Below are 19,300 nucleotides of genomic sequence, written 5' to 3'. Positions count from 1 at the left end.
GCAAAAGATTTTTCTGTTCTAATAACTCAATTTGTGGTTTTACTCAATACCTTGTTTTTAAAAATATTTTGTTTACATGTTTACATGCAACGACACGTAATATCTGGTAATATCGATCGATTTATACATACGTATAGTTAACCGGATGAGCGATTTCTGAACGATACGAGAGATCGAGATTTAAGTTTGACAAGATGTCCGAAAATTGAAGGATATTAAAGTGGAAATTTTTAATTACCTAGAGATCCAATATTGTTTATTAAATCTGCATTGTTGTCTTTATCGTCGAATCTTTAGATCCATTCGAAATTAATATTAGTGAGTTTAATTGAAATCATCGATGTTACATTGAAAAAGAAGGAAACAAAATAAGTCGCAACATTGTCTAGAATTAAATCATACTTAGCTTTATTTATTTTAAGTCATGATTATATTGGTTTAATTTTATTGTAAATTGATTAAATTTGAATTATTGTAAAAAATATAGAAATATTTGATCGTCAAGGTTACTTTTTCTTAGTGTGACAATTATGCATACACAAAATATTAATTACAATAATTATAATAGTTTGTTACGTTGTTTTTTAATTATTATATGAAAATAATTGTTCAAGTTTTTGAATAATGACATTCGTTTGAATCTTTGGTTTATGTTTAATAACAATCCTTTTAGGGCACAGCGAATTCTCTAAGTTCAAGCTGAAACCGTTTCATTTTCCTCAATGAAACCTGTTCTGTCATGTCTTACACTGAATTGGAACATGGTTATCAGGTAAACAGAGAAATAGTTTTTATTTCTGTGATATTATTTTTAACAATTTTATGACTTTTAATATTTTACTGAAATAGAAGAAACAATTATAAACTAGATTCTTTTAGAAGAAATTTAACGTGAAATTTGTTTTATTTAATTTTAAATTTATTTTGCTTTAGGAAAATAATGATCACATAATCTTATAAACTAATCTAAAACAATAAATATACTGTTAAAGTTTTGTAGTATATCATAAATTCTTTATGTAATCAAATATCAGAAATATAAATTTTTGATGGATAATAATTAATCAATAGGGTCTACGGAGTGCCAGCCGACCAATTTTCTATGTAGGAGATTTAAATACTGTACAACCAACCCTTGTGGGTCCTGTAGCTTCTTCTATATATCGTTCATCAAAAAGAGTAAGTTATACTTTTTCCATGTGCAATATATCATATGTAAAGAACAAACAAATATCAAAATGATAATCCTAAATAGATTATAAGTTTTATCAGTAATATAAAATATAAATTTACATTTTGATTTTGATCTACATCATAATTCGCATAAGACTGATTATGTACTAAGATTTTTTAGAATTTATTTATTTCATTTAATTTAACTTGACAATAAGAGAATAAGATGTAGAGACAAGCAGAAACAGATATTGTGAATTAAGAACTATATTGTATGTTTGCATACCAACTCTATTTTACTTTAAATTAGTAAACAATATGTGAGAAAGGTTAGAAAACTGTTTTGTTTAAAAAAAAGTATTGTTTTATACAATACTATACAGCACCTGCATATATCATATATATATATATATATTTTGGGAAGACATATTTTATATGAAATTGGAATTTTTAATAATTTTGTTTATTTTCAACTGTACATACAAACATATTTCACTAAGTGTAAATTAATGAATTCATTAATTACTTATTAATGTTTCAATTACTTTTAAATAACTTGATGACTCACAAAGTCTTTGGTACTCTAATAGTCTAAAAATAAATTGGTAGAAGACTTAGTACTTGGCTGTATAGTTGCATATACAATGCATAAGCTGTATGTTTGTTATAATTATTAAATTAATTTAAACAATTGATGTTCTACAATATAATGGTCTAAAGAGGAATATCTGATTTAATATTGTTTAGTGTATATAGTGTTTAATCATTATTAACTGAATTAAACATATTATATAGTGAAATATTCAATTATTGAACTAAGATTCGGTATTTAATGTTAATGTTAATATTAGTGCAAATTTTTTAAGGCTATCATTATATATAATTATGCTATTAGCTTATGGTACTTCGAAATTAAATTTGTAATGGAAAATGCAAATCCTTTGTCATCTACCACAATTCCTGATGTTTACATCTTCGATTGTGATAATGAAGCAGAACCATATTGGCAAATAATGGTAGAGTTTCTTCTAATTAATTTCTTAGTTATTATCTGTTAGTAGATTCATAATATTTAATGTAACAGAATAAAAAATTGTCTTCATATTGTTTTTATTTGCTGAAGTCTATATATGATCATTGTAGCACTTACTCTTTATGCAGAAAAAATTTTCTTGTTTCAAGATAGATTTATGAAATATATCTCTTCCAGAGATATAGTTCTTTCTTATCTTTAAACAAAGAGTACTTTATTAGTTTGCTTCCATTTATTTTCAGTTCAGCATACAATTGCTCAGTAATGTTAACATTAAACAAATTGCAAACTAGTTCCAAGCTAGTAGACGCTTCTTTTCATTATGTTCTAATCAACTCTTAATAAGTGGTCTGATAAAATATTTTATACTTAATTGTTAAAGTATTTTAAGTTAATTTCTTCCTTATCACAATTTTAAAAGATAAGATGCAATATAAATCTAACATTTAATTTAAAATATATCAAAAAATTAAATTATAGGGAATACAATTTGTATTTATCTGTAAAAGATAATATTATAATGAGTGTTGATCTGTAAAATGTGATGTAAGAAAAAAATTACTATTGTATGAAGTGCATATAATTAAAAGACTAGTGGCTTCTTGAAAAATGGTATTATCGTAATGATAAAAATCAATTCTATATCTACCTTTAAGATGGAAGATATACATCTGGATATGGAGTGCTACTGTGATGATTGTTTTGTATGTAATTATTAACACATGATTAAAATTTGCTGAGTCTCTTTATTAATAATACAATTTTGTTAGACAGTTTTAGAAATGTATCATTGTAATAATTAAGTTTATATAATTTTCAGTCATTGATAGTTGAACTTATTGAAAAATGTAGAATGACAAATCATTTGATATTCTAATAACTTTTACTACTTTTTTATCACCCAGACATACAATACATTTGTAAAAGTACTATATTTAGTATTCAATTTATATTTCCTTTTTTATGTAGGCAAGTAATGCATGTGTCTTTTTTACATTTTATTGTAATCATCTAGAAATGAATAATAGATCGAGATTGTTTGAAAACTATTCTAAACAAACTCCTGACAAAACTGGATTTTTATCCTGCTTAAAGATGTACTGGATGAGCAATATTTAACACAATTATTAATAAACATTTTATAAATTTTTGCATATAAGTAAAAATTTAATACATTTTTTAGTTTTATTTTGTATATTATTATTAGTTCCTTTTAAATTCATGTGATATTAGGTGAGTACAAAGATAGTAAGATTAAAGCAAAAATAATTCAAAAAGAATAATAATCAAGTCAGAAAACAAATTTCAATTAATATAAACTTTCACTTAGGCCGAACTGTCGGACGGGTGCAGCAATGATGATGGATGCATGGGTGGAAGCGATTTGGAAGGAGAAGGGAAGCAAGTTTTGGTTGGAATCTGTGCGATGGCAAAAAAATCACAAAGTAAACCAATGAAGGAAATTTTAACAAGATTGGAAGAATTTGAGTACATTAAAATAGTAGTATTTCCTGAAGAAGTTATTTTAAAGGTAATGGCAGTAGAAAATATTTAATGTTTCAATTATAATGTATGAAAATATGTATTTACAGGAGTCTGTAGAAGATTGGCCAATTGTTGATTGTTTAATAAGCTTCCATAGTAAAGGCTTTCCCCTTGATAAAGCTATAAATTATGCTAATCTTAGAAATCCTTTTATCATCAATAATTTACCCATGCAATATGATATTCAGGTATGTAATTCGTGATAAATATTGTCAAATATTCTGAGTGATGAAACATATTATTTTTTATATGACACCAATTTAATAGGATCGTAGGAGAGTCTATGCTATCTTAGAGAGTGAAGGTATTGAAATCCCGAGATATGCTGTCCTGGATAGAGACTCGTCTGATCCAAAACGTATGTGATGCTTATCATTTATATTGATCCAATTTTATATTGGAGATTTATGACAGAAAATCCATTTCAGATCATGAACTAGTAGAATCAGAAGATCATGTCGAAGTTAATGGTGTTACATTCAACAAACCATTTGTGGAAAAACCAGTGTCTGCAGAGGATCATAATATTTACATTTATTATCCTACATCTGCAGGTGGAGGCAGTCAAAGATTATTTAGGAAGGTATATAGTAAATTCAACAAAAATAATTTTTTTTACTTGGCATAGTTAAATTTCAATTCATAATATTACAGATTGGAAGTCGTAGTAGTGTATATTCACCAGAATCTCGAGTTCGTAAAACAGGTTCTTACATATACGAAGATTTTATGCCAACCGACGGTACAGACGTTAAGGTTTATACCGTGGGTCCAGATTATGCTCACGCAGAGGCAAGAAAAAGCCCTGCATTGGATGGTAAAGTCGAAAGAGATTCAGAAGGGAAAGAAATTCGCTATCCGGTTATACTAAGTAATGCTGAAAAGCTAATTAGTAGAAAAGTGTGCTTAGCTTTTAAACAAACAGTTTGTGGTTTTGATTTACTTAGGTATATTGAAATTTTAAATATAGTGAGATTAAAAGAAGTAATAATCCATTCTTTATTATACTAATCATGTGTAATATTTTAGAGCAAACGGGCAGTCATTTGTGTGTGACGTAAATGGGTTTAGTTTTGTAAAGAATTCTAACAAATATTATGATGACTGCGCAAAGATCTTGGGAAATATGATTTTAAGAGAATTGGCACCCACTTTACATATACCATGGAGTGTACCTTTTCAATTGGACGATCCGCCTATTGTGCCTACTACATTTGGGAAAATGTAAATAAATTTTACTTTCTTATTATGCTAATATATTCAGATTATTTTTAAATATCATAATTATATCAATGCTTCTATATTTACTTTAGGATGGAATTACGATGTGTAGTTGCTGTTATAAGGCATGGAGATCGAACGCCAAAACAGAAAATGAAAGTAGAAGTTCGTCACCCGAAGTAAGTGTATTTCTTGAAGGTATATATGAAGAACAATATCTCACATATTCTATTCCATACAGATTTTTCGAGATATTCGCAAAATACGACGGCTACAAGCATGGTCATATTAAATTAAAGAGGCCTAAGCAATTGCAAGAAATATTGGATACCGCACGTAGTTTATTAGCTGAAATACAACATCGTGCTGCTGGACCTGAATTGGAAGAAAAACAAGGAAAATTAGAACAATTGAAAAGCGTCTTAGAAATGTGTGTAAACATTGTTTTTTTATATATAATCTTTTATTTAATTGCGAATATTAACTTTGACTATATGTAACATATTTTTCAGGTACGGTCATTTCTCAGGGATAAATCGCAAGGTACAAATGAAATATCAACCAAGAGGTCGACCAAGAGGAAGTTCATCAGATGATGGTATCAAAGCATAGAATATTATATCCATGTAATATAGATGTCTATTATTTGTAAATCACATATTTTTATTAGATCGACTTGGAGAACCTTCCCTTGTATTGATATTAAAATGGGGTGGAGAACTAACACCAGCCGGCCGTATTCAGGCAGAGGAGTTAGGAAGAATATTTCGCTGCATGTATCCTGGTGGTCAAGGTAGACACCTTAGTGGTTCGTATCTTATGTTCATACGCTTATCATGCTCACTCTTGAGTTAATTTATACTTTATAATGAGATTTTTTATTTAATAAGTCTCTTATGTTGGCTGAACTCCGGCTGGACCTATCATTTATCTGGACTGCTCAATTGAGCGTATGCATAATACATATATTGCTATTTATCTTGCACAGTACATATACATATGTATGTATACAGGGTCATTGGTAACTGGTGGTACAAGCGGAAAGGGGGTGATTCTACGCGAAAAAAGAAGTTGAAAATATAGAATAAAAATTTTTCGTTTGAGGCTTTGTTTTCGAGAAAATCGACTTTGAATTTTCGCCCGGTACGCGTGCACTTTATCACGTCTCGTTATAACGGATCTCACTGTAGATCGTTATCTCGATGGAAAAATTAAAAAAAAAATTGTTATTCTATATTTTCGACTTCTTTTTTCGCGTAGAATCACCCCCTTTCCGCTTGTACCACCAGTTACCAATGACCCTGCATATGTATATATATATATACTCATTTCAGACAATTTAACTGAAATAAAACTCGTATGTATGCATTAGGCAGTTGGATATGTTAACATGTAACTTGTTTTTTATTTAAAAATAAGAGCGTAAAATTTCAAGCTTTTAATTAAACTATCGATGATTTCGTTTTGGTTAAAGGATAGCAAATATCTTATACCTTTACGAAAATCTTTGATTCATGGATAATTCCAAATATTATTTCAGAGGAAGACTCAGAGATGTTACCAAACCACGGTAACTTTTTATTCTGAATCAATGCTTTTTTGTAGTTCTATGTGTAGTGTTATAGATGCATAGAAATAGTAATTTAGAAATTCTATCAATATGTTCTTGTTAGAAAATTCTTGCTATTTTGCAGATTTTTGTGCGAAGATCGTACAAAAATTGTTAAATGTAGAAGAAAATGCTGTTTCTATGCTAATTCAGTGTGTTCCACTTTATTGCAATGAAACACTTGACAGTTTAAGGATAGTTGCTTTTATTTAGTTTGTGGCCTTAAATGTTTATATGTTCTATCTTTTTTTTTTCAATAGGTTTCATACATCTTGTCATCCATGCAGTAATGCCTAAAAGACATATACATACACTTATGCACACATACATATATGTTGCAAATTTATATATATTGCTTCATTTTCTATTGTAGTTTTAACTACATTTTCACTTTAAGAAAATCAAAGATAAATATTAATATAGAATAATTTTGATGGCATTATTTAAAAGAACAGTAACATGAATAATATGTAACATCTCAAAAAAATCATGTATATACATTTAATTAGACTTTTCTAGATGTAAGTACATTGATGTACGATCAGCGATTTTTGTACCAATCTTTCATGATCCTTTTACCAGAACATAGATCATTCAATGAAATCTCATATGTACTTTATGTTTATTGAAAATGAAAGATATATTTTGTATTTATTACATTTTGTTCTTCTGAAGTATTTTTATACATATATAGGTGACTATGCTGGTGCACAAGGTTTAGGGTTACTTAGACTTCATTCAACATTTCGACATGACTTAAAGATCTATGCAAGTGATGAAGGAAGAGTTCAAATGACAGCAGCAGCCTTTGCAAAAGGTTTACTCGCATTAGAGGGTGAATTAACGCCAATATTAGTGCAGATGGTAAAGAGTGCTAATACTAATGGTCTATTGGACAATGATTGCGATAGCAGTAAATACCAAAATATGTATGTAAGGCAATTTACAAAAGAATTGTTGTAGAATTTTGAGTAAATTCTAACGATATATTTTTATAGGGTAAAAACACGACTTCATGAATTATTACAACAAGATCGAGAATTTACGTGTGAAGACAGGGAACAGATAAATCCTGGTAACGCACTGAGCATTAACGCAGCCATGGATTTTGTTAAAAATCCTGTTCGTTGCTGCCAGCATGTTCATACTTTGATTCAAAAATTAATGGACATTGTTCGTATTAAGAAAGATGATCCTAAAACCAAAGGTATGATGTAATATATAATCTTATTGTGAAATTATATTTATCTATCTAATATATTTAGATGCAATTCTTTATCATGGTGAAACGTGGGAATTAATGGGTCGTCGATGGGGAAAGATTGAGAAGGATTTCTGTACCAAAAATAAGAGGTTCGACATATCGAAAATCCCGGATATTTATGATTGTATAAAGTATGATTTACAACATAACAATCATACGTTGCAATTCGAACACGCGGAGGAATTGTACATTTATTCTAAGTATCTGGCAGATATAGTGATACCACAGGTGAGAATTTCAATAAATTTTATCTCTTTAAAAAAGTACTTTAATTAAAAATTTTTATAGGAATATGGATTAACAGTGCAAGAGAAGCTCACCATAGGCCAAGGTATTTGCACTCCTCTTTTAAAAAAGATAAGAGCAGATTTGCAGAGAAATATTGAAGAAACTGGAGAAGAAACAGTTAATAGACTCAATCCGAGGTAAATTAAACATTTGTGTGTGTCATATATGAGGTATAATGTGTGCAATATATGATATATATATGTCGGGTTCACATTATGATTAGGGTTAGGGACGTGAAACGAATCTTCGTTTGGATTAGACATTGTTGTTATGCAATAGAGAAGATATTGACGATATTGAGAAGATATTGATAATTAGATACTCGAGATGCCTAATGACAATGATCCTAGGTTCAATAACGAATCCGCGGTCAACGGGATAACAAAATGCACTTTCTTCCAAAGTCCAAGTTGTACCCAATTTTCTTGTCTACGGTACAAGTATTACTGAACTAACTCTTTGTTAAAACATAGAATATCCACCGAGCGCAAAGACGCTATGTAATTCGCTAATGCGACCTCACGAGAGAATGACTTTCCGTCACGATGATGCTGCAGAGGAAAACTATGATGGGGTGTGTCTAGGGACACGAGATTATCGGATTCGTGGAGGGATGCCTTCGTTCGGAAAGTGAGGGAAGTTGACGTTACTGTTAATTGGTCAATTTCCATGTTGGTGGTTAGAGAAGGATGCTAGCCGCCCTTGAGGGAAAGTTGCTAGCGGGAAGCGTCGCTCGTGAGAAAAATAGATTTCCCCTATCTTCCCGTAGTTGAGACAAAGACTGTTTGTCTGTTTGAAGGACTTTAGTTAACTAAATCTTAAGATTTGTAACGGGTCCTCAGGCTAACTGAACATGTACTGTGGAGATGCGTCGACATCTGGTAATCATCTTACCCTAAGAATAGGGTTTGCGTGTGGCGAGCCACGGGACAGAAACCGTTGGAATGTTTACTATCGAGTGCCGCTACAACTATTTCTTTTTAAGGAGAGCTATACTATTACTCCATACCTTTGTTAGACAAAACGTTCATCCCTTGACCGCGGCTACGCTTGGCGACTGGTTGTCGCCTCGAGCCCAAGCTCATTATCACAAGTCTCGAACAAATACAATCGGATTGAATGACAACAATTGCTTAATTACGGCTATGGTAGAATCTAGATTAAAGTGTTAAGGGATTTTCCCGAAATTCCAAAGGGAAGGTTCCGATGTCCTTTCATCTCCGACATATATATATATATATATGTAAGGTAAAATGTAATGGATAATTGTTATAATTTTAGATACTCCCATGGAGTTTCTAGTCCCGGTCGGCATGTACGCACAAGACTTTACTTTACAAGTGAAAGCCACGTACATTCTTTGTTGACTGTTTTACGTTATGGTGGTTTACTTGATGTATGTATCTACATATTTATTTTACGCAATGTATAACACATTTTAATGTTTTAATTACACAGGTAATGAAAGATGAACAATGGCGTCGAGCTATGGAGTACGTTAGTATGGTTTCAGAATTAAATTACATGTCTCAAATTGTAGTTATGTTGTACGAAGATCCAACTAAAGATCCTAGCAGCGAAGAACGTTTTCACGTTGAATTGCATTTCAGTCCTGGTGTAAATTGTTGTGTGCAAAAGAATTTACCACCAGGACCAGGTTTTAGACCCCATTCACGCAATGAGAGTAGCCATAATGTAGTAAGTAAATCTTATAGCTAATACTTCTATTTTACCCGTGATCAAAGAAATATTTTGAAATACAAAGCTATACATACTTTATATTTTCAGGGTGAAAGTGGTGGTTCTGCTCAAGATACCATTTCACAATGTAGCACTCGAATAGAGGAAGAAGATGTAGAGTTGGGAATTTTGGAAGACGATTTTATGAATCCACCATTGCAATCTGTATGTATAAATGTTTTTAATCAAAAGGGAGTATAAATAAATTAGCATTTTTTATTTAATACTTAGGAAACACCTCCACGAACAATGGAAACAGATACTGTAGATGCAATGATGGATAGTCCAACAACCAGTAGAGGAGTTGATATGATGGACTTACATCCTAACATGATGGATGAACCATTTGATAGTGGCTTTTTGCAGAGTTCTGCGCCCATTCCAATAAGGTATGTAGTATGAAACTTTCAATGAATCTTTTTTTATAAATTAACTAACTATCGATGATCTTTTATAAAATATTGTACAACATTTAGTGCTAGAACCGTAGCTGGTCATGAAGCAGCGAGACTTGGTAGTCAATTAGCTGCAAGTCAACGTCAGCGACGTGATGCAGAAAGAGGCACAATTGTTGAACCACGTGCTCGCAGTTATGATCACCAAAGACAGGACAAGCCTGAGAAAGGTAAGTAACGTCTAGGTCTTTAATATTATAGTACATGTTTGATATATAATAACAGGCCCATAGTAATATTCTCTGATTATGCATGGAAGTGAATTCTAACAAAAAGGTTACACAGGATATTTGTAAATATTAATGTCGTAAAACGTTACGATAGCTTGGCAATATGTTGTTAAAAATACAGTAATGTATTGTAAGAACATTGTAAACACTTAATTTCATTAATAACATCTTTCTTCTTGGGTACATATGGTTAATATTAACAGTCAGATTTTATCAGAAAGGCTGGTGTTTTTCGTGTCTTTTTTTATAGCTGCGGACAAGCTGCAGTATCAGAGCTTGGACGCTGTCAACAAAGAAGGTATGTTAGTTCCTATAATAACGTCAGCAGGTTATAATGCATTGTCTTATCATAGGTGATCATTACAGGTTTTCCACAGCATCTAAACTTTCAATATATTGTATTACCCTGATACAATCAGGATTTACAATTTTTTCTTTTCTTTTTTTATTTAGTTATCTTCATAGAAATGTTAACTATTTAGTTGACCGTTCAAATTATTCTTCGCTTTTGAGATAGTAATTTTTGTAGCTGCTGATCACTGTGATTTGCATCTTTTAATTCTTTCATAAAATATAAAGCATTCTTTATATTTCTTGGTATTGCAATACTTCTATAGAAAGCATTATCTTATAGTTACTATCAATAGTAAACACGCATAATTTTCCGTAGAATAGTCTTCAGTATCATGTCTAATCCTTAATGTTGCATTATTTTCTGTGATTCTACATGTACCATCTTCTTTTGTATTATATTCAGTTTTGTGTGCAATAGAGCCTACAAGCGAAGTTTACTTTTTGTTGTAAGTATTGTAACACTGTAAAATTCTTACCAAAGATTAAATTTTGATACCTCAATGGATAAATAGATGTTGGATAAATATCCAATTAAAACCACATTGTACAAATGAGAGCTTAGCTAATGGAATTTAACAAACGGACACGATGTTAGATGGAAATAGGAAAATTCAGTTGAAATAACTCTTTGCTCTGCGATAGTTGTGCGCGTGGAAGCCAACTAATTTTTATGGACGACTGCTTGGGTTACATATTAACAAATGGTGTAACTTATTCAGTCGTTATCCTAATTCCTTCATTCCTAAGTCATTGTTCCATTAAGATTCACAATTTACTAGTGCTTAGTTATTTTCTAAAATCATACTGCAGCCGTTTCATTCATATCCATTAATATGTGATTACATTACATTTTTGTTCTTTATCATTCACTTTTATGCTTTATTTACTATTCATATTGCATTTTTAGAAATATAATTTTTATATGAATGAATATGGATCACATGTATGTAATACTTTCATACCAACATACAAATTAAAAAAAGAGAGGTTTTTGATTTGGTATTAGTTTCTGTTTTACAAAGATAATTAAATATTTGTATTTCTTAGTAGGATGATTTTTATTATTTTTTTTCTTTTTTTGTCACCATTAAAATGTTACTTTACCGTCCCATTGATGTTAGAAATTCTAAGCACATACAAGCAAATAAAATTTAATTTTCATATTTCTATTTAAACAAATCAATTTCTAATAGAAATTAAAAATTTTATAATTATCAATTGCATGTTTGAATACCAGTTTTATGTATGAAATACAACAACTACTACTAAATTTTTTACAATCTTTGATCGTTGTTATTGCATAAAACCATAATCATATTAACTAACTATCAATAAAATGTTCATAAACTTAAATTGTTGTTTGGTTGGCTTACTGGTTGCATGGCTATCGTGTGCCATGGGTGTGTAACATTAACCAAATTCGCGCCTTCTAAACACAAGTAAATTGAAGTATATGTCGTCTTTTTCCTGTGTATTTCAGTTATTTTATTCCTTCATTGGTAACGTCGTCTTCAACGAAATCCAATTGCATTAGCATCTCTGATTCTAAGTCCATAGGCTATTACAATGTGAACTATTTAAAAGTTTCTCATATTTCACTATTATCTTTAAAGTACTCATTTAAAAATTGTTGTTTGAATATACAATTTTTGCAAATCCCAAGTATCAATTCTTTTATTATACAGTGACGATAAAATGACTTTGACATGTTTTAATTTCAAGCATCGACGACGTGACCAAAGGTTCTTACCAATGTTACTTTGATTTTTTCGGTGATGGGTTTATTTAATCGTCTATTTCTTTTCTTTTCTTTCCCTCCTTTGTACCCTGATCCCACTATTACATCGTTATCATACGTTCATTTTAATTGCACCATTCTCTCTTTTGAATCATTCACGAAATTACGCATGCAACACCCTACACAGAGAAGCATGTAACAGAGCAACGCTACTTAGAGAGATCTGGCCAGGTTTTGTTGAACGTGCCAACGGAAAAATTCAGCCTGCCACACTCCTTTAGTTCACCGGAGTTTCCAGTTCCTTCGATAAAAACCTCCACTTTGAGATCAACACCCTTGGTGACTTTGCACACATCTCCTCTAATCTCACCGAACAGCCGGAGCTGTGATGTGACGGATATAGTGTTACCAATCCCCACGATTCGTTCTTCGTTTTTCAATATCGATCTCGAACAGTCTTACGATTTCGATCCACCTACTCAGAGTAAGAAATACGGACGTTCTAATTCAGAGACGATTCTTCCTGGGATTGAGCGTAGCGGTGAGTTGATCGATTCCTCGAAACCGCCACTAAGCTATCCGTGGTTAAAGCGATCCCTTTTTTCGTTATCCTTGCACGAAAGAACCCCAAAGACAGTGACATCCGCGGGACGGATCAAACTAGACAAACGTTCTCGTTCATTGTCACCTTACGTACCTAAATGTCTTTGTTATAATTGTAATGTCTCGGAGCTGATTCTGAGAAGCAGAGATCTACCGCCTGTCGAGCGTTTCAACTTTGATATCTACTTTGCACGCTCGCTCTCACATAAGTTTTTCAATTGTTCTTGTTACTCGAGCCTCCAGGATGTACCCAGTCGTTTTCCTCGTAGTGTTTCTTTCAATGATAGCTATGGGTGTCACAGAGGAATCACCGGACTAGATCATCCTGATTTACCCTTTGTATATCTAAAGAATAGGCTTCTTGTGTTTCCTGAGAGACAGAGTGCTGCTCCTTGTTTAGAGTCAAAGGTCGATCATTGTGTCATATACAAACATCAGTCAAGGAGTCACGATCGCAGTGAATGGATGCTGTTTAAGGAAAAAGAAAAGTGGAGGTTTGATAAGAATATAATGAGACGAAAATTGAATAGTGATAGTGTAATTGGGAATACACGTGTACCATTCAGGAAGTTATCCTGTCCCAATGTGAGACCTGGTGACTTTTCTTGTGTTGATTCCGTTTGTTCAGACGAAAATGGTGAAGTTACCGATTGTTCAAAAATGTGCAGATGCTGGTCTTGTCCCAATGTGAATTTCCAGTGGCACGATAGCCTGGTACATATACCAAATCATAGTAGTATGCTTTATCATATGTCCCCTGCGCACGGTAATGATGTTCACGACGATCACGAGATTCCTCGCAAGTATTACTATCGCTCCAAGAGTCCACGTGAACCGTTCTCCCGACTCCAGCCTCAACGATCCTTCTCATCTCCAGACACACGACCTTCGATCATTCAACCTGACCCTACCTGCACAGCAAGGCGCCACCGTCACAGTATCTCCGGACAGATGAGTTATTTCAAGCTGTTGGGCTACAACATCAACAAGAAGTTGACTGGATCAGCAAACAGTTTGTTCAGCACAGCTGTTATCAGTGGATCCTCCAGTGCGCCAAATCTCAAGGATATGGTACCACCTCATGCCTCTGCTGTTGCTGGTGAGCCTCAATTTCTTTTCTTCTTCTTCATTATTGCCTTTTGCCATAAAATATGTCTTAGGTTTTTACTTCTTTTGGCATTTATCGTTAGCATATATAACAGTATTTTTATTCGTGGAACTAATTCAATTTTGTGCTCATTAGCAATAGAAGGTTTTGGTGGTGTACCGCCAATAAGACCTTTGGAAACTCTTCACAATGCATTGTCGTTACGTCAATTGGATTCCTTTTTGGAAATGATGACCAGTGCACCTCTGTTTCGAACACCCGCTTCTTCGCCTCCAAAGTATCCTTCACCTGGTGGATCAACACACGAATCGGTTAACCAAAATATCAATATTGGAGGAGTCAGTCGCGAGTACCACTCTTCCGACCTGGAAGCTGTCAGGTACCGTAAGAAATTAAGTAAACCATCCTTGTGAGTATTGAGTTCTTTTCTTTTTTTTCTCATATATATCAAAGTGTTTTTACTAAGGAGAGTTGCACTGACTTCTCTGGTACCTTGTTTCTCGTTCTTTCTAATTACGACGATGCATACTTTTCGTTAGAGATGCAGACATTGATTCTCTTCTTAGGTACATCACGCCAACACCCATACAGTATAAACCTTCGAACGATGGAGAATCTTGTGATATAAGAAATCAATTGTCGCCAACCAGCCCTAATAGTGAGTGTCGCTTATTCATATTATTATTTTAATTTTGTTCTTTAATAATGAATTAACGTGTAATTTAGGTACTGGATGGAGCAGTGAACCACAATCATTTCTCTCTTCTGAACCCTCATCTCCTGCACCGACTTCAACAGGAGAATGCAGTATGTCTATAAGCTTAATCAGCAATGACGGGTAATTAATATTTAATATTAAAAAGATTGTATTATATTTAAGAATTATATTCTTTTGTTTTTTTATAGAGCTCAATCGTTTAATGTGGGTCCTAAATTTTCTACAACTCCCTGCTTGGATGTGGATTTTAACGAATTTTGTATAAATATTGATCAAGAGCACAGAGAGAGTCGTGGTAGTGTATCATATACAGATTATTATAGCAATGAAGATGGTCAAATACGAAACTGTAGTTTTGGAGCAGGCTTCAATTCTAATTTACAAAAGATCATGCGTACTGATGATCTTCCGGTTGACAATATGGATGATGATGAGGACCATACCATAACTTTAAAACAAACTGAAGAGCAAAAAAAGCAAGATGTGAAACAAATATTTGAACAGAAAGAATATCCAAGCACAAAATCTAGTAGTGGCTATAAGAAAATTGGAAGGTAAGTTTTTGTTTTAAAATTAAAAAAAAATGAATGAAGTTGATTATTCTACCTTACTATCTCTTCTACAATAGATTCCTTGTTGAAAGCATGGAAATATCAGATGAAGACGTCAGGATTAAAGAAGCAGATAATATAGACAAGACAAAATCACCTGCTTCTATGAAAACTGAATCTTTTAATATAGAAAAAATACAAAAAAGTAAAGATGGTACTGATGTTATGCAAGAGCAACAGAAGAAGAAGAATTTTTCTCGATCTCAGAGTGTTTCTATGCCAAAAACTCCTACACAGAAGCAAGAATCAAATTACAGCTACAAATGTACTTCAAAGATAAGCTCTCTTTCAAATATGTCAGATAAAGATTTGGAGAATTGGAAGCAGAGCATGATGGAATCAAAAGATCCTTGCTCCATAGAAATGAAGGCAGAGGAGCCAATTCTGACTGTAGCAAGTAGCATGACAGGTAACTCTAGCGTGACAATAGGTTTTAATGTTCAAGGTGAAAAAAAAGAAGAACCTGACCTTTAAGAGTATTACTTTTTCAAAGATTACCAGAGTTATTTTATTTATTAAGTCCATTTCCTTAATATAACGAATAAGATACTGCATATGAAATTGTTGAAACGTTTATTGTTATGAGCAAATCAAAATTGGTATTGCATGAGTTAAATACTGGCTATGTTGATAAAATTTTATGAAGAGAAAATTTTTTGATTTTTGTTTTCTGGCACAAAATTGTATACATTTTTTGGTATTTTTTTTTTACATTCATTAAGATTGTTAGGAATACTTAAGGCGTGCATAACATGATAAAGGTGCAAACATTAAGAAATTTTTCCAATATGTGAACATACCGGAGCATTATTTTAAAAAGACGAGTTAAGAATTGCTTATTAAGAGGAAATATTATTAAAGTTAAAGCAACGTTAATAGCATTTCTCTATGTTAATAATGTACTTACCAGATTGTATCTATATTAAATTATTTTTGAATTGACGCTTGTATGTAATGGTATAATAGTATTTTTGTAGATAATATATGTCCAATGTTAATAATGTATTAGAATATAAGGCAAAATGAATTTGAGTCCAAAAGAGAAAAGCATTAGAAATTTGCCTCAAGAAAATATTTGGCATATATAAATTACGAGATTTTTAATAATCGAATATGAAACATATGTAGATCTCCTATGACTCAACAAGTTCAAAATATACCTCATTTGCTAAACTAAATACATGAGAGGAAAAAGGTTTAAAATTTCCTTTCATATTAAATGGTATTATTCTTCTTTGATCTTATAAACATAGTATTACTAATACAAATAACACATGACATGTACTTCTCATGAAATTGTTTCTTTAGACTCAAGAACAAGTACCTTATATATTTATTCAAAAGTATCACTATTAGACTTTAATATTAATTTTCTTTTATTTTACGGGGATATAATATAAAATTATTATCAGAAAATTTCTATGAATATACAAATGCTATGAATTATCAAACATTAACTAAAATTACAATAATTAAACAATAATTGCTCTATAACAAAATATGCTCATTTCAAGAATTGATGTAAATGCCTTACAGATTAATCTGATAGAGGATATATGCTACCTTTCTTATAAGTGGTTTTAGAATGTTTCTTATTAAAAAGCTATACAAGCTAAAGTTATATAAATATAAATGTGGTTTTATATCAATTCCAAATATGCAAGGTGCTATTTTCAATCAATCTTATTATGTTCCTAACTGATTTTATAGTTCTAACATTAGGAATAAAACCATCACACATATGGCTATAGAGGATGTACTAGTTTATCACATAAACTATTTATTTCATCCTGGAAAGAATAGGAATTTATTCTTTATTTCTTTTTTCAATTTTTTCTGCCTTTGCAGTAGATAATATTTCTAATTTACCAATAAGTGAATTAAATTCAAAATCTTTTAGGAAGAATGTATGAAATCATGTTTAATATTCTTGTAACAATATTATTTATAGTGATAAAGTTAAAAGGCTTATACTTTGTGATTCTTGCAAATATAAATTAGCTGATTTTTGTAGATGTGATTCATTTTATGACATTTTAGAAACCATATTGTGCAAAATGTACTTTAGTGAAGAAACGTTTCTATATATATAAATATAAGTTTTAGTAGATAGATACAGTTACAGAATTAAGCATTCACTAATTTGTAGAGAATTTGCAAGATGTTGTAAAGAAATAGTTGTGGTAGGATATTTGTACCTTTTGCTTAACATATATAATTTTCTTTCGATATATAAAAAATTTTGTTCTAAAGTAAAGCATTCATTATTATACAAGAAATAAAAGTTAATGTTAAATATTTTATCCTGAGATCTCTATCACCAGTACCAGTGCAATGATACAATTATTAATGACATATTCATTGACACCATCATAGTTGTAAAGAAGGAAATGTAAAACATAAATGTATATGTAAGAAATGACAGATTACAATAAAAAAAGTTAAAAATGGAATTTATCTAATTTTATTAAGAATGTTATCAGATTTTGTCTCCTTATCAGTAAATGTTAATAGACATAATATTATTCGTGATAATGATTTATCATTATTTACAGCGATAAAATGTTTAATTAAAATTTAATCATTTAATTGATTGAAAATTTTTACTTATGTGTGTATGTATTCAATTTTGTGATATAAATATCAAAAACTAAATACGTTAGCAAATTTTTATTACAATTTAACGTGTTTTCTTACTTTCTTATTCAGCAAAAATGTATTAAATGTTGAACAGAAATATATATTTTCCAAATTCCATATAGATAAGAAGAATGCGTTGTTATTTAAATCGGTGATTATTTCTGTGAATGAATGAATGGTAAATATACTTTAACAATTTTTTGCTATCCATATAACTGTTATTAATTTGTTTAAACAAATAATGCGAAACATAGATTTATCTCAACTTTTCTTTTAAGACGCTTTTAACTAAAAGCACACGATTGAAAGAAATTTGAAATTAAAAAGTAAAAGATCAAATATGATTGACTAAACAAAGTTTGGCGATCGTGATTTGTTTCGCATTATTAATAAATAAATTAAGTTATAAAATGTATTTATGTTCCAATTTTTGCAAATGTATATATAAAAGAAAAATACACTTCAATGTGAGAAATCTATACTATATTTCTCGCGAAATAGCAGAGATACTTTCAACTTATGTACATCTTTTCCCGAGAAAGTGACAAATTCTAATTGGATAACGTGAAAAATAGATTTATTACCTTTTTAAACATGTACCTTTTCATATTGCACGATATACGAGAAAGATTGTACGAACAAATTTATTTTCGATTATGATAACAATGATGTGATTTAACCACGACTGGAACATTAATTTTAAAAAAATTCAAAGATGATTGTACGTGGAGTTACTCAAGGGTTATGATTGATCAAAGAAGAGATCACGTGACATACAAATATTTTTAAGAATTCAAAAAAAGGCGTCTTTTACTTTAACTATATAACTTGATATTATAATTTAATGTAACGTTTTATGTATAAAAAATTATATATTCTTATAACAAAATTAGTTTATCTTTTTATTTTAACTTTTTATATTGTGTACATCTTCTCGACATTTCTCTAAAAATCTTTTAAGAATTTTTCC

General features: G+C 30.9%; 1 protein-coding gene across 6 annotated transcripts; it reads left to right on the top strand.

Annotated features, from left to right (window-relative positions):
- The first annotated feature begins 154 nt into the window (after positions 1-154).
- Positions 155-18,143, top strand: LOC117217208 (inositol hexakisphosphate and diphosphoinositol-pentakisphosphate kinase 2). 6 transcript variants are annotated; one of them, XM_033464631.1, is made up of 31 exons: positions 157-318; positions 674-772; positions 1,072-1,179; positions 3,537-3,737; positions 3,799-3,939; positions 4,019-4,109; positions 4,180-4,334; positions 4,406-4,698; positions 4,781-4,975; positions 5,065-5,151; positions 5,214-5,402; positions 5,485-5,570; positions 5,643-5,765; positions 6,513-6,542; positions 7,276-7,510; positions 7,580-7,788; positions 7,847-8,073; positions 8,134-8,270; positions 9,415-9,529; positions 9,592-9,831; positions 9,922-10,038; positions 10,105-10,262; positions 10,350-10,498; positions 10,809-10,856; positions 12,838-13,191; positions 14,131-14,352; positions 14,497-14,770; positions 14,928-15,019; positions 15,088-15,199; positions 15,268-15,633; positions 15,708-16,164. In XM_033464631.1, the coding sequence occupies exons 2-31, from the start codon at positions 740-742 to the stop codon at positions 16,162-16,164; spliced, it is 5,244 nt and encodes a 1,747-aa protein (XP_033320522.1). In that variant the 5' UTR covers positions 157-318; positions 674-739. The 6 variants fall into 6 exon arrangements, with proteins under 6 accessions (XP_033320519.1, XP_033320520.1, XP_033320522.1 ...); XM_033464628.1 differs by having other exon boundaries at positions 155-318; positions 5,643-5,780; positions 12,838-14,352; positions 15,708-18,143; XM_033464629.1 differs by having other exon boundaries at positions 155-318; positions 5,643-5,780; positions 12,838-14,352; positions 14,497-14,740.
- Positions 18,144-19,300: the final 1,157 nt, after the last annotated feature.

The sequence above is a fragment of the Bombus bifarius genome, unplaced genomic scaffold (assembly GCF_011952205.1).
Source record: "Bombus bifarius isolate JDL3187 unplaced genomic scaffold, Bbif_JDL3187 scf7180000007975, whole genome shotgun sequence".
NCBI lineage: Eukaryota > Metazoa > Arthropoda > Insecta > Hymenoptera > Apidae > Bombus > Bombus bifarius.
The sequence above is the reverse complement of the archived record's forward strand: the minus strand, read 5'-3'. Positions and strand labels throughout refer to the sequence as shown.